This window comes from Leuresthes tenuis, unplaced genomic scaffold (assembly GCF_036924035.1).
Source record: "Leuresthes tenuis unplaced genomic scaffold, fLeuTen1.0.hap1 SCAF_12, whole genome shotgun sequence".
In the NCBI taxonomy this organism is placed as follows: domain Eukaryota; kingdom Metazoa; phylum Chordata; class Actinopteri; order Atheriniformes; family Atherinopsidae; genus Leuresthes; species Leuresthes tenuis.
Window position 1 is genome coordinate 14,430,190 of NW_027325366.1, and position 24,194 is coordinate 14,454,383.

Sequence of the window (24,194 nt, forward strand, 5' to 3'; positions counted from 1 at the left end):
AGCCTATTAGATATTAAACACGACAGCTGAAGTTTAAAAGGAGTTTCGACCCCAGCAAGATAATCCGTTGTATCATGACAAATAGAAAACACACAGATAATCCAGCAGATTGTAGAGTGGATTGTGCAGACATAAAACAAAGTAACACTCAGCCCCTAAAGTGAGCTTTGTTAGAATGAGTAAGCAGAGCAGTGGCTCCTTTTATTGATTCTCTTACTTTTACCTCATGCTCATAGCTTTCCAAAGTTTTCTTGAGTCATCTTAGACCTTATCCTGAATGTATATGGATAACTGATAGAGCGTGTTGAAAGTTTTCCAGTCTGCAGACAATGAACACCTGAACATTAACTTTTTCCAACCAAGTTGTCTCGCTTCTATTTTTATTCATCGGGAACAACGTGCAGTTGGCCAACAGCTGTTTCTTTTACATTTAAAGGAAGCAAAACCATGCAGAAGTGTGACAGTTGAGCCAAAAGCGGCGCCACTCCCCTCACTTTATGAAAGTCATTGTGCCTGTTCACATATATAAACACATTTATGAATGTTTGTCTAATTCTTTGTGGAAACTGAATGAATAGTTGTATCTCAACATGTACGTGTGTCAAGATTTGAAGTTTTGGTTAAAAAATCTTGAGCCACCCACTGTTTCTTTATATATTACAAGGAAAACAGGAATTTATTCAAACACACACAGAAATGGGAATAAAGTTTTTAAGGCAGTATCAGAGTTTATACAATTCTAAGCATGAGCAGCTTTATTCTTCAACACAGCCTGAATCCTCTCTTAGCTTCCTGGTACTTAAGTAGTAGTACTTAAGTAGTCTTCAGCAATAGTTCTCCAGGCTTCTTAAAAGCCATTTAAAAGCTCTTCTTTGGATGTTGGCTGCCTTTTGTTCCATTCTCTGTCAAGATGATCCCACACAGCTTCAATAATATTGATGTCCGGGCTCTGCGGAGGATTCATCACTCCATAAGGCCTGTTGCCATTGATTTTCAGCCCAGTTCTTGAGTCATTTGGCATGCCTCAGCCTTTTCTCCCTGTTTCCTTTACTTAAGAAAAGCTTCTTGACAGCCACCCTTCCATGGAGACCATTTCCAGGAGGCTTCAACGGAGATGGATCACCTGAATGTCCAGATACATATCTCAGGTCCTCAAGTTCATCACTTTGAGAAACTGTTAATTTACTGTAGACTAGAATTTTTAAACAAGACAACATTGGTATTTTTTATGCTTGAATAATTCACAGGTCAGTGTTAAGTGGTTTAACAAACAGGACTAGACTGAAAATGAGAGAAAATGCAGCCAATGTCCCAAGACAAGACTTTGAAAGACCTTCAGAAAGTTTGGAGAGCTATTGCTAAAGACCACTTTAAAAGATTACAAGAAAGTCCGGCTGCTTGGAAGCAAAATATAAAGAAATGAAGGATGGCTCAAGACTCCTCTGCAGTACTGTAGATGTCCATCAACATCTAAACACATTTGCCTTTTGCTACATTTGCAGCAAAATCCTTTTAGACTTTATCTGTTTTTTTTTTTAAAAGATCCATCTTTTAGAATATATCCATAGAAACAAATGGGATTTTGAAATTTTATAGACATAACTAAGTCCCGTGGTTGTCCCGTCCTCAACCCTGAAACTCATTAAACCCCACGTGTGTCCATTATGTAGGATCAATTTAGTTGATCTTTTATTCACTTCTGCTAAAAAACTACCAGCCAGATTTATCTGAAGCAATCTCTAGTCCTTTTTTTTTGGTAGTCACAACACAGCAGCCTTGAATAAAAAAAAAGAGATAGATCTAAAAGACAAACAGATCCTCAGCTCTATTCAGCCTGATAGCTTCCCCACACTGCTTTGTCTTCCAGGCCCTTTAAAGCTCGTCCTTTACCAAAACACCCGGACCTGCTCTATGATCACACACACCAAAACAATTGAGTGTCGAAGTGCTGCTACAGGTGTCCCTTATCCACACCATCTTAGAGGACATGGAGCCTGGAGAAAAACAGCCAAAGAAGAAAGGTCAAGAAGAAGAGATATGCAAGACTGTTATCAAAGTTTCCAGAGCAGAGGCTAGCCAAAAAAAGAAAGAAAAGTCGGAAGTAGAAGGACATGTGTCGGTGTGTTTGTCTAAAACACGAAACAACACGGACTAAAAAAGAAAGAGAAAAAAAAACAGCTATTGAGATGAGAGGAAAGAACTAACCGCACAGAGGAGAAGAAGAGAGATCAAACAAGATGAAGGCAGACCATAGAAGAGAAGTTAGTCCAACTACTTTTTTGTCATAGACCGTAATCTGATGTCTGAGCAACACAGACAATGGTGTAATCAGCATTCAAAGCTGAATTCCTTCTTTATCTGACCATAAAAACAAAAACAAGAACTCAAGTTGGAGTTCAACACAGAGACACAGACTGATAGGTGGACTAAACTGTGGCTGCAACTAACAACTAAATACTTTTTTTTTTTTTAAATGATTATTTATTAGTTAAAGTTGATTTTACTGCAGCAGTCAAGACTATAAAAGCAGGTTTTTTTTTTGTTTTTTTTTTTAAAATTGGCTGAGTTTGACACATCAGCCATTACATTAAAACCAACTTTATAAAATCACAGAGTTCCTCTTTTTTTTTTTTTTAACCAATCATGATGTGGAACCCTGGACTGGTTGGGGTATCCTGTGGTGTTTAGCACCAGCGTGTTGGCAGTAGACTCTTTGGGTCTGGAGGTTTGCGTACTGGGGCCTCTGAGTGCTTGTCGAGGCACATCCCACAGGTGCTCAATCAGTTTGGGATTTGTCTAGGAGACCGGGTCAACTCTTTTGGCTTTTGTCCTAGTGGCGACCACCTGACAGCACTACTATCATGGCACCAACACAGCCAAAAACACCCATTTTCAAAACTTTCATATACGTTATTCCCTTCAATTAAAGTACTGCTTAATAGTTTAAATCCCAAAAAAGGACAGCAAATTCTTATCTTTGCAGAGGTGCTCACAATAGAAAACATATGTGCAACTATAATCTAGGTAGGTCAATTACAGCAATGATCTCATACTGTTGTTTGGGGTGGATGCTCTTTCAAAAAAACCACAGTCCATTGGTTGGAACGCAGCAGGCTGGGGAGATGGTTAACAGTCTGAGAAACACTGTGTCACTTCGAGGAAGCAGCTGACCACCAGACCAGCTTTCTGGCCAACTGTGGCCCCAAATTTGGTCTGCTGCTGTTGGGACCGCAGGAACAAAAGGCACATACGTAAGAAGCATGAAAACATTCGCAAACTGAAAAACAGCCTTGAACCTTAACCTCAAATTCTATATCATGAGCAGAAGAGGAGAACACACCCACACGTACAAACACATGGCCGCAAAAATATGTTTACCACAGCGGAGGCACTCTGTAAGGTCCTCTGCACAGTATGAAACTTCACAGAAAATAAATGGGGTGCAATTGAAGGCCACAAAGGATGGAGTGACAAAGTTTATGGATCAAATAAAGAACTGATCCAGGTCAAACTCACAACAAGCAGAAAATAATAAATCTTGAATAAACAGAGAGAACCCTACTGATGTTGGGGGTTACTTTGCCGCATTAGATTACTCGGATCTCCTCTGCAGGCTGTTAGTCATCCATATGTCAGTGCAGCTCACTCAGCTAGCGAGACAGCAGAGAGAATGGTGCTTATGTTGAGGCGGTTGTTGTATGATTTTAAATTTGTGGGTGAAAAAATAAATCATGGTGAAATGTATCTTGTGCCTGCAATATGATAAGAAAAATCTGTTAGCAGTGAAGAACTTTTCTTCAGATCTAAAGAAGCACCTGCAGGCAAGACACACATACAATCATTTTTAAGCTTTAAATGGTAAATGGACTGTACTTGTAGCGCTTTGAGCAGAAAAGCTCTTTAACACTTTAGTAAACTAAATTTAGACTATAGTTTCCACTTTCAGAAATGATAACATCCCTCCTTTTTTTCCCCAAACCTATTCTATAAAGTCTACTTTCTTAAACTCCAGGGTAACTATGAATAGTTTCTGCAGCAGAGTAACAACTGCGCTTTCTACTCGTCTCTGATCTTTTATGCGTCTTTCTGGGATGAAGAGAAAGAGGGACGGAGGGAAAGATGAATGGGAATTCAAACGTAGCTCAAAGGTCCACCGATTGTACCGCGGCTCTCTGTGGTGAGAGGGTCACTTTGACCTGCTCACACGGACCGAGAGACATAGAGATACTGACAGAGAGAGAGAGATGACATCAGGGCAAAAAGAGGACTCACACTTTCATCTGCCCGCCGCTGGTTCAAACCACCACACCTCTGACAGGACTCTCCTCTGTGTGTGTGTGTGTGTGTGTGTGTGTGTGTGTCATGCACATGTGTGAATTAAAACTGAAAAGACAAGAGAAGCTCAAGCTTTGATGTTTCTCATTCACACCGACCAACAATCAAACGAAAATGTGAACGAATGGAGAGTACTATGAGTAAGATAGTGTGTGTGTGTGTGTTTTTGTAGAGAAACTGTCCATCTTTTGATGTGAATCCACCTCTTTTACCTTCTCAGTTCCCTCATACCTACTGATTCGCACTTCACCCCCCCCCAACCCACCCACTGTCCGACAGACCCACGTGGTTCATTGGGGCCTGAGAATGTGCTCAAATGCAACAACAGGGGCCACCAATCCTAAGGACACACTCTTCACAACATGTGTGCAAGAGCGTGTGTGTGGCAAGAGGTTATGGGGCGGTGGGGAGTCACAGTCTTCAAACGAATGCCATTTCCTTCAAAAGGAATCTAAAATGCAGCCCTTCCCATATGTAATTAGTTGAATACATTTAGCATTTTCATGTTAAATAACCAATCACTCAATATGTACATGTATGGAAGTAGCATATGCATATGCAAAGGGTGGACTTGAAACAAGTTCAAAGAAGTAACAGTGGAAACAGAAGATGCATGTTAAACATTAGGCATTGCCGACGCAACCATCAAGAGATCATGCACAGACGAGTGTCTTCTTTAAAGAAGGTTTCCTTTCAAAGCAACAAAGGGAAATAAATTAAATGTTTAGTATAAACTAGGATTTTGAAGGTCAATATTAGTGTTAATAATATAGGACTACAACCTTAAATCAGTTTGTATATTGGTATACTTATCAAATCCTGAAAATTAAACAACAACCAGAATCAATTGTTTGGTTCAGAATCTTCTGTTCCCATATCTCCTCGTGTGTTTTTTATCTGCACTGTCCTGTCCAAATTTTCACACTTTTTCTAGTTTTTTTTTTTAATCTAATATTTTCCCTCATCACACACAATTGGCAACAACAGCAAAGCAAAAACAGTTTTCTTTGTCGTTTTCTTTTTTTTTGTAAATCACAAAAAAGTTCAGTATTCATTTGACTTTCAAGCGAGGACAAATGCGCCTTCGTTGGACATTGGTGTCGTGCAAAAGTACAAAGGTAGCATTGAGGAATGTCTCGGTTGATGCGTCCCTGAGTCAGCAAACAAGGTCGTTACACAGACGAAACAGTCTTTGTTTGGAAGGATATGCCGGTATCGCACACAGTGCTTTAACCAGCAGCTGTGTTGTCACTCAGCTGATTTTGCAATGCCAGCATGCCACATGTTTGCACACACTGATGGAGCGCTGAGGAAACTCTGACTTGCCAAAGGGCTGAAACTGGTGTGTGAAATGGGTGAATGACAAGCTCAAGTCTTCTTGAGAACAATCCTACAAGCCTAGCACACCTCTTCTTTAGATGTATCTCCAATTCTTTATGGCAGAAGTTGAGCCAGACAACCTTTTTAATTTCAGTCAATAGACGCTTTACTGGGTTCAGGCCGAGAGTCTTGCTGAGTTATTCCAGGACTTTCTGTGTTTTCTTGTTCAACTCACCCTGACATTTTGAGCACTCTGGAAAAGGTTTTCAACCACGATGGCTCCATATTTTTCAGCATCCATCTTACCCTCGATCCTACAGCAAGGTTCACAAGAATTCAGGGCCAATTTTCACATCTAGACTAATATTGAGGGTTGTAGTCAAACACCCCAGAAGTGAGGCAAATCTGTAATTACCAGCGGCTATCACTCAATATGTGTGAATGACTCTAAAATATGATTTGTGGCGCTTGTGGAGACATCCCAGTCAGGCACATTTAATATTCTGGGGCAGTCAGCGGGGTAGGAGTTGGTGAATGAGGAGCAACAATAAAAAAGGACACAAGAGACAGAGTCAGGGGACACAACAGGGTGAGACTTAGATAAGGAGAATAAAAAAAACATACAACAAACATGATGAAGAGCATGGTGAAGAAACTACAGTCTGATCAAGAAACTGCGCAGAATGTGGTTGACTATTGCCAAGAACACCAACGCTTTTTAAAAAATATTTCCAGCGTGGAATATCATGAAAGATTTGAGAGAGAAGCAGTTGAGAGAACCTGCCGTATTGCACAAAATATTGTCATATGCAATCCTCTGGCACTCCTGTACTGTGAACCCGCAAGGACTTTAAAACTTCTGATCAGAGGATACCAGGCAACGATCCAATGACACTCAAAACAGGTTTCTTAGTCCATGTTACAGAAAAACATCCACACAGAATGATGCTGCTATCACTGTTTGACTGCAGGAATAGTGCTAATTACGTGGTAATTAATAAGTGAAAGACGCAACAGAGCTCAGTTATTGAGTTCCAACCTTTTATTTTCAATAAATTACTATATTAGCCGATTTTTGCTATGCCATTGTGGAAATGTCTGTATATTGAAAAATGAAGAAAAATAAAGACTTAACATGAATTTGAAGCATAACAAAATGAGAAAAACTTTGTTTGATATTGTTCATCAACACTGTAGATAAATGCTGAAAACCTCACAATTATTCATTATTTAACCAGGTTTTCTTGTGGCAGCATGCTATGCCATGTATCTTTGTCCATTACCAAACAAGTTGTAACAAATGTAACACAAAAAAATGGCAATGTACCAATATAAGAGGCTGGAACACTACTAAGCAAAGGAGAGAGCAAGGGAAGAATGGTGAAGAAAAACAGTAAAATGTTAAGATTAAGATCTTAAAGCCACTGAGAGTCCAATTTTTAGATTGATTTCTTACAGAAAAAAAAGGAAATCAAAATGCTGAAACAAAAGACCTTTAACAAAGCCATGTAGAAATAGAATATATTTTTAAGGCCTTGAATTTACATGGTTTAACACACTTTCAGGGCCTGCTAAATCACACTGTGGAAAGCCAAGAAGGGAAACTGCTAAATAAATATGGGGGGCAAGAGGAGAAGTAGAGACAAAAAGAGGGAAAAGCTATGAGCATGAATGAACTGGTGAAAGGAGAAAGAAAAAAGGAGGATAGGAGGGGAATAAACAGAATGAGTGAGCAGAGCTGTGCTCTGTATAGAAAATGGACATATCCAGCTGTCCTGTCCATCCAGCTCTACCCTGAAACCCCTCCAACAAACAACCACGCTTACAGCTGACCACTGTAGCATCCCCAGGCTGCTTTCATTCGCTCTCATTCATTCATTCATTCATCCATTTTTCCTCTCCGCCGGTGCTTTAAACCCACCAATTATCATCAGTTGCCCCCAGACGGCCTCTATCCTTGTTCCTGTTTCAGCTGTCCTTTCAAACAGACCTGCATTAATAAGCCAGTTGTTAAACATAAAAGGGGAGGGGAGCGGTGATTATTCACAGCCCTCCTCAGAGAGTGAGAGGAAGCCCACGTTTCACACCCAGGGAGAGTAAAAGCACCGCCTGCCATTTAAGGGGTTGTCCAAGGGTATGGTATGGAGACTAACAGGAATATTAATAAAGCAGGCAGGGGCTGTACTGGTCCCAATCTGAAAAAAGGCTCAAACTAAACACTGAAATACAGCCAATAAACAGCTTCATATTGTAGTTTAACATACAATCAAGTTAAAAAGACAGTACACCCTCTTTATATTCACTTTCATAAAAAAAAAAAATCATCTGATCTTTACCAAGTCTCAGAATAAGGAAAATACAACTTCAGATGAACAACAACACATGACATATTACACTGCGTCATTATTTATTCTATAAAAACTGAGCCAAAATGTAGAAGCAGTGTGTAAAAACTGGGTACATCTTTCCAGGAATAAGCAGCCAGCTACTGCTAATCAAATGCACTTGATTAACTAATTATCAGAAGGTGTGAGCACCTGTATAAAAGCAGTCTGCTAGTCTGGAGCATTCAGGTGTGTTTTATCACAATGTCAAGGAGGAAAGACATCAGCAAATCTCATAGAGAAGCAACCGCTGCTGCCCATCCATTTGGGACTATTTCCAAATCATTTGGACTCCTTCTCCGGTAAGAAAGATTATTCACAAGTGGAAAACATTCAAGACTGTTTCCAATCTTCCTAGGAATGGACGTCCCAGAAAGTTCAGAAAGATTAGACCAATGCTCAGAAAAAATAAGAGATACATCTTCGACTAAAACTGTGTTGCAGGAGAAAACCTCTTCCCTCAAAAAACAACAAAATGGCACAGCTTAGGGTTACAAAGAACAACGTTCATTGGACAGATGAGACCAAATTGAAGCTTTTTTTAATGCACAGCACCATATTTGGAGTAAAAAAAACAACATATCAGCACAAACACCTCATACCAACTGTCAAGCACGTTGGTGGAGGGTTAGGCCATAGGACCTGGGCACCTTGATGTTATTGATCCAACCATTAACTCCTATGTATACCAAAGTATTTAGAGTCATAAGTGAAATCATCTGTCCCGTCAGCTAAAGCGTGGCTGAAACTGGATCACGCAACAGGACAATGATCCATGTCACAGTTCAGACCTCAACCTGATTGAAATGCTGCAGTGGGACCTTAAGAAAGCTGCAAATGAATTCCCACAAACCTCAATGAAGTGAAGCCACACTGTAAAGAAGAGAGAAAAAATCCTATACAACAATAGGAAAACACTAATAATATCAAACAGAAAATGATTACTACAAGTTACTGCAGCTAAAGGTGCTTCTTCGAGCTGTTGAATCACGTTATGGACAAAAGATAAAATTGAAGTACTCTGAAGTATATTGAGCAGCTATAGGAGTGTGCTCTTGATAATGGCACCTATTCCCATCAGTTTATTGGTTGCTTCTCAGTATTTAGTATGAGCAAAATGTAGCAATTCTCACCTCTTCACCTCACAAAATTGCAGCCTGTAAGAAGGAACCTAATTTTAAGAGTACAGTCATGAATATAATATGAAAACACTGATAAGTCAGATTGTTGCTCTTGAGACATGTGTCCATTAATTCCAAAAAAGAAATTCTGTGTACAGATTTTTCTGCAGATTCTCTGAACCCTGTCCTGGGCCTCACCTACACTACTCTGGAAATGTTTCTAAATGGATGTTTTCCCTTCCGTTTGAAAAAAATGCGTCCATCCAGATGGGAATGCCGAAATTTCCACAAAAGCTGAAATTGTCATGTTGGACCAGAAGCTGGTGATGACGTGTACATTAATATAAATACGAGTGCAAAACATTCTGAGCGTGCCAAGTGAGCCAATCCTCCTTTGGTGAAAACTTCACAACCAAAAGACAAGTGCAATTTGTTTGTGTGGACAAATGATGAAGTAGAGTTGTTGCTCAATGTGACGTTACAGTATAAGGCCATGAAAGCTCAGGAAAACATCAGAAAAAAAACAGTGCATAGGCTCGTTGTTGTTCTGATTTTTTTGTTTTGTTTTAAAAAGCAACAATGGGCATACACAAAGTAAAAAAAGAAAACGCAAAGAACAGAGACAGCGGTTTTCCTTCTTACTACACTCGTAATTTACCAGTGTATTCTTTTTTATGACACCTTCACATAGAGGTTCAAATAATTTCTGAGAGTAGGACACAGTGTTTCATAATAATGTGAACCTCATCCCATTTTTTAGGCACACAATGCCAGAAAGTTTGTCAGCAATCCGCAAGTATCTTCCTTCACTTCCTCCACACATGAATACACGAAAAAAAAAAATAGTAATAAAAGCCTAAAAAACTTTTTCATTTCAAATGGAACCAGTGTTCAAATCAAAAGTAAAAAGAGAACTCCAGAAACTTTTTGACCCATCAGAATTATGGAATTGATTGGACTGCACCCTTCTCCTCTGTCACAATCAGTGGGTGTCATCTGCAGCGCCCCCCCCCGCCCTGATATTGTTCTCACTGTTTTCAGTGTAAATTGAGGCTGGGTCCAGTCTACTTTCCTGAGAATTTCAAGGAGCATTCTCACTTCTTTGATGAAGAGACAACACAAGCTGAGCAGGGTCAGAAGGTGAATGTATTATTAACTGTTTCAAAGAAAAAAAACAGGATATTCCAGGAGTCACTTAGGAGGTCACTTGCGACTCTCTAATGGTTGTGTATAAATTTGTGCTGTAAGTGTTGCAGAGACTAATTAAAAGAGGGCACTAAAGAAAAGTATGAGTTAAATCTACTTATTCTTAGCCATTTTTTGTGAGTATGCATGTGTTTGTTTGTAATGGCCACTCACCTGCACACCTGAAGCTTTGAGCTGTGAGCCCCTTCTCCACAGCCAGGCAGGTGAGAATACTGAGGAAACTGGTGGTGACAGACTGTCGCTTGGCTCTCTGGGCCTCCTTTTGCCTCCTGTCCCTGGATGGTTTTGATCTGAGCAGCACTCCGTGGAGGCCTGGAAGTCCTTTACCTGATTCTCTCCCTTCTTCTTGTGCAGGCCTCTGTGCTGCCACAGTGTCCTGAAGAGCCTCCACCCATTCCTGGGCCTTGAGGTGATCACCAGCTCGAAGTTTGAGTACCTCTTTGGGGAAAACAACCTGGAAAAATTCCCCTTTATTGGTCCACAAATCTCCATTCTCCCGCTCCTGATCATAGTGTACACCCAAGCAGGAGGCAAGGGAGTACTGAAGGACAGGCTGGGACACAGTCCCACGCCCTTCGGTAGGGAACGCCTGGACAGTAGACCTTGTCAGGACAAAGGTGAAGGCCCGCCAGTTGTTCTGATCCATCAGCTGGTGAAGCACACCAGCTTTGAGGACATCCTGGCAGCGCTGGGTGAACAGAGGCAGGGTTGTGGGTCTGCTCACGGGACCAGAATTAGGCTGACAAGAGAGCGATGCCTCTGCTGATATAGGGGTGTCACTGTCGCAGTTGGGTCTGGTGTCAAGCCCAGACGGAGAGCGCGATGAGGAAGGTGACGTGGGTGCAGGATATTTGGTGATCTGCTGATTTTCTACCCCGGTCTTTTGATGGTGATTTTCCTGCCTTACAGGTCTGGTTGCCCGCACTTTCTCCAACATCAGCCTTCTCCACTCCATGGCTTCCCATTGGTTGGCTGCCCTCAGTTGGAGACGTGTGCTGTTGAAGAACACAGCCTGGAGCGTGCGCTGATCAGCAGGCTGGCTGATCTGATTGGGCTGGCTGCAGGGTGCTGGTGAGATGACGCTCTGGCAGTGTGACAGTGAGTAGGCGGTGCCCAGCTGGCGGTTGGCACTGCTGTCCAGAATGTACAGCCTGAGCTCGCAAGAAGTCAGCTCAACATAGCAGGGTGCCCAGCGGCCCCGGGGCCCCTCACGCTGCTCCATCTCAGCCTGCTTCACCACACTGCTACTGCTGCCTTTATTAGCTACAACAGACACAGAGGAGGAGAAATGAGACACAGATAAGTCACATATGTGTGTTCAGGATCAGCTGTTATAATCTCTGTAAAGTCCTTCTCACTGACCAGAAAGTTAGAGCTTCTGCTCAGTGACAACCCACTGCCATTCTATTTTGTTGAGATTGTAACTTTTCTCCCCCTGGTCGTGAGGTGCGCTACTCTGATTATCTCCATTCTCACTTTTGCTGGATAAAAGATACCCTATCCTTCATGAAACTGGAAAAAAATAAATCAAACATTCCCTTCGTGGCAAGTTTTCCAGTCCTTATAGATCATGTCTTTCCATTCAGCTGGATTTTGTCACCGCTGACTAAGTACTACCCTGCCCTCTTCAGCCACCCATGCTCCCTGCACCCCACAACTAAGCTTTGATTTCCCTGCACTAGTAGTGCCTGGAGTCTAATGTGTTGTGCATATGTATATTTAGTACTATTAACATTATTATAACTATAATCATTTATATACATTTTTTGTTTGTAGTTTGGGCCTATGTACTGTTCTGTTTTTTATAATTTCTCTTAACGTATTGTTCTGCATTGCAGACTATAAAAATTCACTAAATATTAAGGGGAGTATGTATGTTTTGTGGAAAGCCATAACTCAATCATACATAAAAAGTTACAACTTCTATTCGCCCAAATAACATGTATTTAATTTTTACTAAACATCAGATTCAACTGTAGCACCTACTAATAGGATTGTAATAAAATCCTACAAACAATCTTTTTTTCACTGAATAGCTGAATAAATCCTTTTGTAATAGGATTATAGAGACTAACAAATAAGAGTAAGAACCCAATTTTAACACTGAAGATGCCCATACAGCAGTATGCAGACCCCTGGAACCGAATAAAATGTGGCATAAATCAGTCAAAAGTGTGATTCTATCTTTAAAATGTTATTGAATAAGGTTAACATAAAACGTGTCTGACAACTAGCGCGGACATGGTTTAAAATGCACAAAGAGATTCAATGTCTGGAAGTTATTAGGATTTAAAAGCAAGGTAAAGACACTGGAAAAAAGTCTGACAACATACAGTATTAACACTGCAGATCTGAACGTTCAGCTAATGTAATGTCATGGTGAACAATGCAGCAACTACAGCTAGCACAAAGACACAAGAACAACAACACCAGATACAGACAAAGATATTGAACCTCAGCATGGATACAACTTGCCGAGGTCAAAGGTAACCACAACATCAATACATCCATTTTCTATACCCACTTAATCTGGGGCGCGGGGGGAGGGCCTGGAGCCTACCCAAAGCTGTCATTGGGCGAGAGGCGGGGTACACCCCGGACAGCTCGCCAGTCCATCACAGGGCCACACAGAGACAAATGAGACGCACAACCATCAACACTCACACTTTAAAAAGGGACAATTTAGAGTCACCAATTAACCTAACATCCATGTTCTTGGATGGTGGGCAGAAGCCGGAATACCCGGAGAGCTAACCACCACATCACCGTATCAGCATCTGTTTACAACCTTGCAGAGGCTGGAGACTTTGTTGACATTACACAGTACATACATTTCAGCTGCGGTAACAGATCCCAACTGAACAGTATTCTACCAACAAATGTGTACCCAACTTTTCTCATAAGCATAAAGAATGAAGTGAAGGAAGATCTTTAAGAATTTTTTATTTTTTTTTAATGAGCAAACGTCACAAAAATACCTTCAACTCCCTTGTCTGTAGTTATATAATTATAATTTGCCTCAATTATAGAAATAACTCCTCCATTACAGAGGAAAATTACTATACATATTAAATTATCATTAACAGATCACATCTCATCAAATTGAACTGAATGTGCCTGCTTGAAAATACATCATATTTCAACGCATGTATTTACATACTAATCAAATCGTCTTTTGAGGGAAATATACACACCCTTACTTTATATGCATTTTGAGGTATAATGGAAATGTCTGAGGCGTAATACTGAATGAGAGAGGCAGATATCAAAGTTACTTACAAAGTTACAAGATTTCATAGTTGCTGAAGGTACGCCGTAAAAGAACAGAAAGAACCATCTGCTGTACAGAACAGGATAATAATAGCTACAAGTCATGTGAATAAACTCGTGACAAAGAGAAGAAATTTTAGGACTTAATATGGCGCTAGAAAAGATCAAGGCTTTACACTTTTCACTGGCCTGTTCTGTTGTCTATATCTGCCCTCGTTTGTACATAAAGAGATCAAAAGACATGAAAACATCTACTACAAAGTAAAAAAAACATTCTGTATCTATGTTATGTAAATTTAGTGTTTTCACTTCAGCACTGAGTTACACTGAATTAGCTGTAATACTTGTATTTAGTTGTAATATGCATGTGTTTATTCCCTATTTTAATCCTCAATACTGAGACATTTTACCTAAAAAAAAAAAATACTTACTGGACAGCTGGGTTTGTTTAAAGCCAATAACAATAATTGATACTCAACCTCTAAACCAACCTGACTGATTTAATTGCAAACCCCCCCACCATTCACAATCTAAGTGGCAGAATTCACATTTGGTGTCTTTAATGTGCTGGATCACTCACCTAGAAAACAGGAAAAATAAAAAAAATGAAAAAACTCAAAGCTCTGGTTAATTCAAAGCTGGCAAGTGCATTGTCTCATCAATCTTAGCAAAACAGCGGCAGACAAGGTGCCACTGCAGGTCATGGACTCTGCATGTTAACAAACCTTTTGCTTAAGCAACAAATTAATATGCAAATGAATGTAGCTGGAAACAAGTCGAGCTGATTGGCGGTCTTCACGCTTGGGAGGGTCAAGATGCGAATTGGGCATTGTGACGAGGAAAGCTGCTTTGTTGAATTAGTTGTTACGTCTACCTCGTAGGTTTTGACATCAAACAAAGAAAAAGTCAAATAGACATGTACAAGCTTTCAAACCGAATTAACATGTCATTCTCAGTGATGCCAACTAACGCTCTGGTGTTCAATTCAATGACATTTCAAACTTCTACTTAATATAACACGTTGTTTAACAAATCTAACATGGAGTTTCTGTTTCCTGGATATCAAATTACAGATAACCCCCAGGAACACAATGGTAAACGATAAATTCATTCAGTGAATCAATTTTCACATTCAAAAAGGTCAGTTTTAGATAGTATTAAGATATATAAACCTACATTCAGCGAGGTCATATGCACAGTTGAGTCAAGTTGGGGATTTAGCTCGATTTGGCCACTTTGTCCCTGTCAACAGGACGGGAATAGGGTTATGAAGTAAAATCTGACTTGTGGACAGCACACAGCCAGCATACACACTATGGGGGATACTGTAGCGCAATGTTTCAAAAATTAACAATGCGAGGTGCTCAGGTGTTGTGGTTACATTGCAGGCCGTCAAAATGTATAATGCAATGTCAAAAAAAAGGCAAACAAAGTAAAAAATGTTGCTCAAAAACATCACAAAAGAAAATGCAGCGCCAGCTTCATGGAAATATTTGATATTAAACGAGTGATCTGTTTTAGCTTTTAAATCTACAACACAAAGATGATCATGAGGAGTTCAAAGCCACAAATAAACCATTGTGACATGTTGATCGATAGTTGTGTAGAATGATAAAACAAGTACTTAATTTCTACCTCCAAACTCGTGTCAGAAGACACCTTACAGCACTAAACTGCTGTTCTTTAATGCAAAACATATACATTTAAGGCATTCCTATATTTTCCTGTAATTTCTGTTTTTTTTCCACAAAATAAATACATATTGCAGTAAAAACTGAATATTGCAATGTCAGTTTTTATCCAGTACCAAATATGTTGGCTATTAATGCACACAATCAACAACAGAGGTTAAACTTTTCTGTATTATGTGTCTGAATGCGTCATCTGGCAGGAGTTCACCTATCTATACCACTGGGTTACTATCCATGGTTCAATACAATAGAAAAAGTCCATCTCTGCTTGGTCCAATTTATTTAATCTCAAAGTCATGCTAAATTACTAGTATACCTCCATGACATGTGCATCTGAAAAGTCTGACAGACCAGAGCCACTTCCAGTATTCATGCGTTGTACAATGTTGCCACCTTTTTATGGTGGCTGCTAATTTTTCTGTTTAATTTTCTTATTCTTCATGCCCAGCCACTGGGGAGCACAAGCAAGTGTGTTTCTAGTGTTGGTCCCAAGCACGGATAAATGGTGAGGGTTGTGTCAGGAAGGGCATCTGGCATAAAACATGTGCCAAATCGATGATGTGAGATCGACTTGCTGTGGCGACCCCTGATAAAAGGGAGAGGCCAAAAGAAGAAGAAGAAGAATATTCTTATTCTTCATGTCTCTATTGTCACCTGTGGCTTACTATCAATTTGTTTAGCTTATGGGCATAAAATTGTCCTTTTTGTTTACATTTTGAATATTAGATAGAAGTGAAATAAGAATTGATAGTTTCAGGAACCTAAATTGAAGCTTCACATTAAATCTGGTTGGGTTATATAGATGTATATGTATATTGTTTATATAAAACAGTGATTATTATTTCCATTTACTGCACACACATCCCCAGCTGTTAGTAATGCAAAGGCAAACAGCCCTATTTTTTGTTATTTATGTGAATAAAGAGACACGGCAAGGCTGAGTTAAATCACTTTGCCTTCTGCTTATTACCGTCCTTTTCCTACTTCTCTTCTTTCAATACACATTGAGCCAAACTAAACAGCCTGATGTCTTTTCACACATATGCTAATACTAAATAATCCTGCCAGTATCAGGGGCTGGGTAATTGGGTTGCCTCTTCTCTCGCCTCATTTGAGTCCATTTGCTGACAGGATTACAGGCTATTATCCCTCAGGATCCCTTAGGATCTCCTTAGGCCTTGAGATAGCCAAAACACACAAACAAATGTGCTGTGTTGTGTGTGTGTGTGTAAGTCAGGCTCTCTGCCTGAATACGGGCCGTCACAGCACAGCTGTGTCATTTTAAGTTATCATCATCTTCTATCATTATTGCTTTCTCTGAGGATGCTTCAACGTAAGTACAGCACACGCCCCGATCCGCAGCACAAATAGTCCAGGACTTCTGTCCTCCAAAAGCCTCTCAAAGGCAGAGAAAGCTTTTCGGTGAATGGGCGGTCGATCGGAGTGGAGGAGGAGAAAGAGGAGAAGGAGGAGGTGTGCATGCTTCTCGCAGGTAAGGGCCAGCCTTCTGGCTGGAATTAAGAATACTTTAGGTTCAATGATTTGGTCACCAGAGGGCATGACATAATTTTCCATGAGTCACAGTAACACTCCACACCACAAATGTCCAATTAGGCAAATTTGTTGTGATTACAGGGTCAGTTTACCCAAATGAAAAAAAACATTCACATAGCAGGAAGACTGGGTGAAATAAATGACTTGATTTGAATAACAGTGATTACCTCTTAAAAATTAACCAGTGCATGTCAGTCAGTAATAGATTAGATGGTAAGTTAACAGTTCAAGTAATTAACCTTTTAGTTTAGTTGAAGGACAAATAACAAACATGTCTTAGGCAAGCTTGAGGGGTCTCTTCCTTTTTCAAAAGAAAACATAAATACACATAATGTGAACAATCAGGTTTAATGACATGTAGGGATTATCACAATGTACCCCCGCATAAAGAAATTAAGGTTTCAGTTCTCTGAAAAGTACCCAAACAGTTACAAAACAAACACTTACAAACCTGGGTGTCAAGGCCTGTTTTATAAATGTTTTTACCCAACCTGCAACCAAACTTATTTTCCCAAAATGGAAAAAAGTGCTGATTTTTGGATTTTTTTTTAAACAAATCAATAGAAACAATCATTGGTCTCCAAAACATAATCTACAATACTTCCTTCGTTTGATATATTTTGGTTCTAAGGAAGCATGCCAAATTTCACATATGACTGTAGAAATAATACGTAGAGTTAATGTTAATTAGCTAATTGATTCACATGCAGTCAATTTGTCAAACACCACGGGGGGTGCTGCTAAAGGGCTGCTAAAGACAGTCAAGCAAGAACAAACTGACAAGCAAAAAAAATGACGCGCATTACGCGATTTAAAGACTTATCTTTTCAGTTCGATCACGAATGATTAGACACAGACGGACACATGCTATATATGTGAACTCACCCTCTTGCTGGTGGTTGAGGATCATGTTCTTCAGAGTGTTGCTGTCCACTGCGGGCAGTCCGTTGTCCGTGTAGGCAGACGGCCGATAGTTGACATCTGATCTGGACCGATTGTGTCCCTTCTTGAGCACTGAGCTGGATGAGGCGTTGCCAGTGTTGTTGGTGCACTCCTTGGTATGCGCCGCCAAGTCGTTGGTGGAGCGCGCTCGGCTTCTCTTGCCATGCCTCAAACCCATCCCAAGTCCCAGCACACTAAAATTGTCAGCCCAGGCCAGGCCAAGGGGCCCCACCTCTGGCTGCTCTCCAGTAAATAGAGCCCACACACCACTGGAACTCAGCTTCCCCAGCGCAGCACTGGATACATCCGGTAGCTGCTTTGGCTGTTTTGGAGGCTGGCAGTTGTTCGTTTGAGCTTGGCTTGGACCTTGGCCTTGCATCCTATCTATGCAGTGGATGAAGTCCTCTGTGGCCTCCAGTGCTGGGCTGATATCACCTACCACGTCAAGCTGCTCAAGACCCTCCATATCTGTACCAGGACAGGCTTTACCCTCAGCTTGAAAAGGTACAACTAGACAGTTTTCCAATACAAGCACAAAAACCCTGTTAGCAGCATCCACATGTCCAACAAGCAAAACTAGCTATGACTTAGCTCTGCTGGCAAGCTAGGAAGAGAATAAAAATATCCAGGATGTCCGAAAAGTTCACAAACTGTCATGATAAGCCAAGTCCTGCTCTTCACCACAAGGCTGCATCCAGTTTTAGTCGTTCTTTTCAGTTATGTTCTTAAAGCTCTGGAAGGGAAAGGCTTTTCCTCAATGAAAGGGGAGCTGCTGCGGATTCGTGCCCAAGCTCAGCAGAACCGATGCTGACTGGGACTCCAATCCAATTCGAGTGGAAAACTAAAACATATATAGCCAAATACACTCACTCTGAGCTGGGTAAGAGAAAACTCTGAAGTCTGAATTGTTCAGGGGCTGGAGTCAATCAGCCAACTACTATGTGATTTGTATTCCACTGACCAATCAGGCGGTTGTAGGGTCATCAGGCGGAGGCTATTTGTTGCTTCACTGTAACTAAAAGAGAAGAGAGAAAGAGGAAATTGTGAAGAGGAAGCATGCCAAACAACAAGAAGAGAGAAACAGACGACAGTACTTTGATTAATCTCCACTCAAATCGCCTCTCATTCCTGGTTTAAAAAAAATAACCACAATTCAATGAGACTATCGACACAAAAGTTAGATAAGACAACAATGAAGCTTCTACTTCAAACTACCTACCGATCAGCAGTACTTTCATCACACTGAGCTTAACAGATTCTTCTTCACCAAACAGAAACGATCAGCCTCCCTCACATGAGTTGATGAAATCATACTGGACTTCCTCCGCAGCTGCTTATCACTGAGCTGAGCAGAGTGAAGTCAGGCCTGGGTGGGGTTCCCATCCATCTGCTCTGATTCCCTTCATTCCATATACTATAGATATATATATACACACACACACACACATACACACTACTTTCACTCTCATTAGTGCCGTCTAGCTCTCATTGATTTTCTTCTCCTCCATAGCTCAGCCTCTTTTGCTTTTGTTCCACATGAATTATTGAAGTGCCACACACTACAATTCCATTAGTGACAATCTACTAAATATTTTCAATCTTATTCATGATCAGTTGTTAGATATAAGAGGGAGGGCATTATTGTAGGTTTTACAATTATTTTCAAAAATGTCTATAGGTTATTTTAGCAAATTATTTTAGCAAATCTTTTTATTTTGTTGGAGTTCTTCTTCTTTTTTTGGATGTAGTATTTCCTGCAATGAAGTAATTTCACAGCTAATATCATGAAACTTCATCACTTCCTTCCGACTACGCAGGACTCAAAACTCGGGGTCTGAAAGAAATGAATTCTTCAACACCGTTGCTACATTGGTCTTCTGCTTCAAAAAGGTTTTTCCATTTTTTTCCCCTAGATTTCCAAATTCTATTTAGGAAATTGCATTAAAACTTTTGGATCAGACAAAGTTGTTGCCTTTGGTCCCGAGCGCTTCAAGGAGAAACTATATAGTTACTCTAGATGGTGTTTCCTTGGTGTCTAGTAGTACAATGAGGAACCTTGGAGTTATTTCTGACCAGAATATATCCTTTGACGCACATTTAAAACAGGTCTCTCAGACTGCCTTCTTCCACTTTCGTAATATTGCCAAAACTAGGAACATCCTGTGTCAGAGTGATGCAGAAAAACTTGCATTTGTTACTTCAAGATTGGACTACTGTAATTCCTTATTATCGGGCTGTCCAAAAAATTCCCTGAAAGGCCTCCAGCTGATCCAAAATGCAGCAGCCAGAGTTCTGATGAGATCTAGCAGGAGAGATGACATTTCTCCAGTTTTATCTTCTCTTCACTGGCTCCCTGTTAAATTCAGAATAGAATTTAAAACTCTTCTCACATATAAAGCTCTTAATGTCTAAGAGTCATCATATCTTAAAGATCTCATTGTGCAATATTTTCACAACAGAGCACTTCGCTCCCAAACTGCAGGTTTACTTGTGGTTCCCGGAGTTTTTAAAAGTAGAATGGGAGGTAGAGCCTTCAGTTATCAGGCCCCTCTCTTGTGGAACCAGTTGTCAGTATATGTTCGGGAGACAAACACCTTCCCTGCTTTTAAGATTAGGTTTATAACTTTCCTTTTATATAGTTTTTGCTATAAGTTTTTCAGGGTCACTGACATCATACACCTTTACTCGCTCCGTTCTCTATTTTCTCCATGTACAATTAAAAATTATTGTTGTCATTAACTTGTGTTCGTCTTTCTCAGCAGGTATCCCTGTTCTGGTGTTATGATGTTTGTTGTCCCCTCTTTTCTGTCTTCTCAAACCCCAGCTGGTCGAGGCGGATGGCCACCCTTCCTGAGTCTGGTTCTGCCAGAGGTTTCTTCCTGTTAAAAGGGAGTTTTTTCTGGGAAATTTGATCAACGTTTTAGTGCAATACGTTGGTTTTCTTAGCAGGGCTGCTTTCTTTGAATTGGATGTGTATGTATGAATTGAACAAATTTAGAATTTATTTAATTGGATTTGACTGGATTATGATTGTCTCACAACGAATTGGATTCTATTTGACTTGAATTGGATTGTATGTTTGAAGTGCTTTGAGATGACATTTGTTGCACTTTGGTGCTGTATAAATAGAATTGAATTGAATTGAATTAGAATACACTAAAACATTAAAATATTCACTTGAAATTTGACAGTGTTAACTAATTGTATGTACAAAAGCACATGTGCAAAAATTTGTACTCTGCAACTGGTTGGATGGATTTGTACAACCTGGTGTCATGACAACTTCTACATTTGTGGAGTAAAGTTTGGTGATAAGTTAAGACAGCTGAGGTTCACTCAGAGCTACTGATTGCTGACAGATTATAACATTTACAATTTCATCACTGCTTGTTTATGAAAATATATATTTAAAACAAAAAATCAAGTTATATTTAGCCATGCTTCTGCTGCTAATCTCGGGAACCAGAAAACATCTGCTGGTGCTGGGCTAACTGGCAGGTCTGATAAACCGGTTTCTAGAGTTAGAAACTCCTAAAAGCATAGGAAGGGAAGGATATACATTATTATCATCTTCCACAGGCATACGACCTTATACAATTCCTTCCACTTTCTAAAGACCTGGGGCCTCATGTACAAAGGGTACGTACGCACAAAAAGTGGCGTACACACTTTTTCACGTCAACGATCAGATGTATCAAGAGCGAAATGACCGTGGAAATGTGCGGTGCCTCACGCAAATTTCAGGGCTGTCGTACGCACTTTTCTACAGCGGTTGTTTCTTTGGCAACACTTAGAGGTGATGTTGGGAAACTGTTATAATAAATAAATGTGAACACAATTTGTCCTCAGACTGAGTGATGTGCACATCTGAGACACATGAACAATTAATACACGTGTCTGCAATTACACAAGTGGATATAAAAGCATGCGCAAAGTGTTGCAGTGCATACCTTTAAAACAATGGCTGCTTTAGCGGTATTAGAAGAAATGCAAATAGAAAATAGCATGTTTTTAAGAGACAGAGGATTTGCTGGCACATGATGACAACTGGCTCATCAGCCGTTTTGAGGGCAATCCTCCTGGAACTGTGCGCAGAGCTGCGGCCGGCGCGCAACACAGCGAGGAGCCATGCGCTGCTTGTGCCAAAGGTGATAACCACACTGGGGTTCCTAGCAACCGGGGCATTCCAGAGGGAGCTGGCCAACCGATTGGGACTGTGCCAGTCGACCCTGAGCCGAGCCATGCCAACCTGAGTGGGAGGAATTATCTGCATCTCAGCACGTACATCAAATTCCCACAATGCAGTTGAACAGGCCAACATTGAAGCGCATTTGAAGCGAGAGCCGGTTTTCCTAATGTAATTGGAGCTATCGACTGCTATAAAAGTGCCATCACATGATGAATTTGTATATCAACAGGAAACATTTTCATTCCATCAATGTACAGATAAGACTTCATTCCATCAATGTACAATTGTCCTAATATTATTCCCCGTGACGTGCATTGAGCGTGTGCGCCCCCAATTTCTATCCCGTCTTCACAGCATCATAGTTGGTGGTTAAAGTTAGTAACTTGGTGTTTTTTGCTGGTTAAACAACAGCTTAAGATCTTTCTAACAAGCCCCTGATCGTCTCTGTGTACAAATGTTAATAATCATGAGCGTAAAGTGTGAAATGTCTTAATCAGCCTCACCTTTTCCCCAGCGCACTTCTGCACTAGTTACTGTATGAACATGTTTGTTGTGAGTTACACACACTTCGGCGGTGGGCAGCCATTCTCCGCTTCACATCCACCTTAATATCGGACCACTTCTTTTTCACCTCTACTTGTGTGCGCTTCTCAGACGCCTCAGCATTAAAGGCCTCGCTCACGCTCTCCCACCCACTCCTCTTACGTTTGCTGCTTATATCGTTGGACAGCGTGCCAAAGAGCACATTTTTGCGGGCCTCCACATCAGAAAGTAGCACCTCCATCTCGATTTCCGTTAAGTTATTCTTTTTCCGTCTTACTCATTCTTTTTTCTTTTTTATCTGATCGTGCAGAGAGAGGAATCGCAGGTGCAGGGCTAATTTAAATATGATTTGCATATTTAAGTAGGGGCGTGGACAGGGAGGAGTCGGGTACTTCGACATATGCGCTCAATTCCACGTTGATCGGGATGTACAAAAGAAATGTGCTTGGATTCATGCGTGCGCACACATTGATACATCCGGATATTTTTGTACGTTGGGGGGCATTTTGGTTTGAGCGTACGTCATGTTTCAGTAGGAAATCCACGCAAGTCTTTGTACATGAGGCCCCTGCTTACTGGTTTAAAGTGTATGGACAGATTTCTTTCTTCATATTTCTTCTTCATTTATTTATTTTTTTCAAATTACACCAATATTACAGTTATTTTACCAATACATTAAAACAAATGAATGAACGCGTACTATTTCACTGAAAAAAAAAAAAAAGAACTTCCCCTTTAAGTCCACACAGAAAAGCCAAAGGCCAAGATTTGAACTAAGGATCTTCTTGCTGCGAGGCAACAGTGCACACCGGGCAGACACTGCCAAGACTTTGTGGATATAAATGGCTGATATTTACAGTGGATCTGTGATCACCAGTCTGGAACAAAATTTTTATGTTCTCCCGTAAAAACACTAAATCTTTATTAGAAGAAATATGAAATGTGGGCAACAAATCCAAATTCATTTTTCAATTTTAATCAGATTTTTGTGTCACAAACTGTATTCTTACTTTTGCAAAAACAATGCAGTATCTTCATTTAGACCAAAGTAATTTATACAGATGACACAGACACAATGATCATGTTGGGCTGGAGTAAACATTTAAATAACAATTAATCTTGATTAAATGCCCAAGTAAACACCAGTTGGATGATCACTCACTAATGCTTACCCTTTCTGGGAAGATACACTCTCTGCGATCTGCAGGATCAGCAAATTCTAAACAAAACATTTATTGCACCATAATATGCATATCTTGTGTCTCTGGTAAATCCTAATTGTTACCCTCAGGCTTCCGGGCATTTTATAATCATCCAACTCACACACAATTCATCATATCAGGCTACTTGATACATATGTGGAAAGTTGTGTAGTATGCATTTTTATTTGTGTTAGCCAAGTTGAGACATAGTCTCTTCATGAGGCACACTGTGAGACAAAGCTGTTTATAACTAGCTTCAATTTCAATTAGTAATGGAGAAACATGCAGTCAGTACTAGAAAAGCTACAACCATAAGTGAAGCTTGTTAAAAGAGCTTTTTCATGTTGGCTTTTTTAAAGAATAAATCATTTACCTGACATTATTAAGGAGACAAGACTAGATTTAAATTCAAGTTAAGGTAACACGAGACAACACTA

General features: G+C 40.3%; 1 protein-coding gene across 2 annotated transcripts in view; it reads right to left on the reverse strand.

Annotated features, from left to right (window-relative positions):
- The window catches only part of plekhm3 (pleckstrin homology domain containing, family M, member 3), a 52,425-nt gene that overhangs the window by 27,340 nt on the left and 891 nt on the right, over positions 1–24,194 (reverse strand). Inside the window, exons 1-3 of one of the 2 annotated variants that reach the window (XM_072396561.1) lie at positions 19,043–19,608; positions 17,767–18,838; positions 10,520–11,629 (exon numbers count right to left, since the gene is read on the reverse strand). In XM_072396561.1, coding sequence (XP_072252662.1) covers positions 10,520–11,629; positions 17,767–18,289 — 1,633 coding nt within the window. In that variant the 5' untranslated portion in view covers positions 18,290–18,838; positions 19,043–19,608. Of the gene's footprint in view, positions 1–10,519; positions 11,630–17,766; positions 18,839–19,042; positions 19,609–24,194 lie in introns of those variants that run through there. The other variant, XM_072396560.1, reaches the window with a different exon arrangement.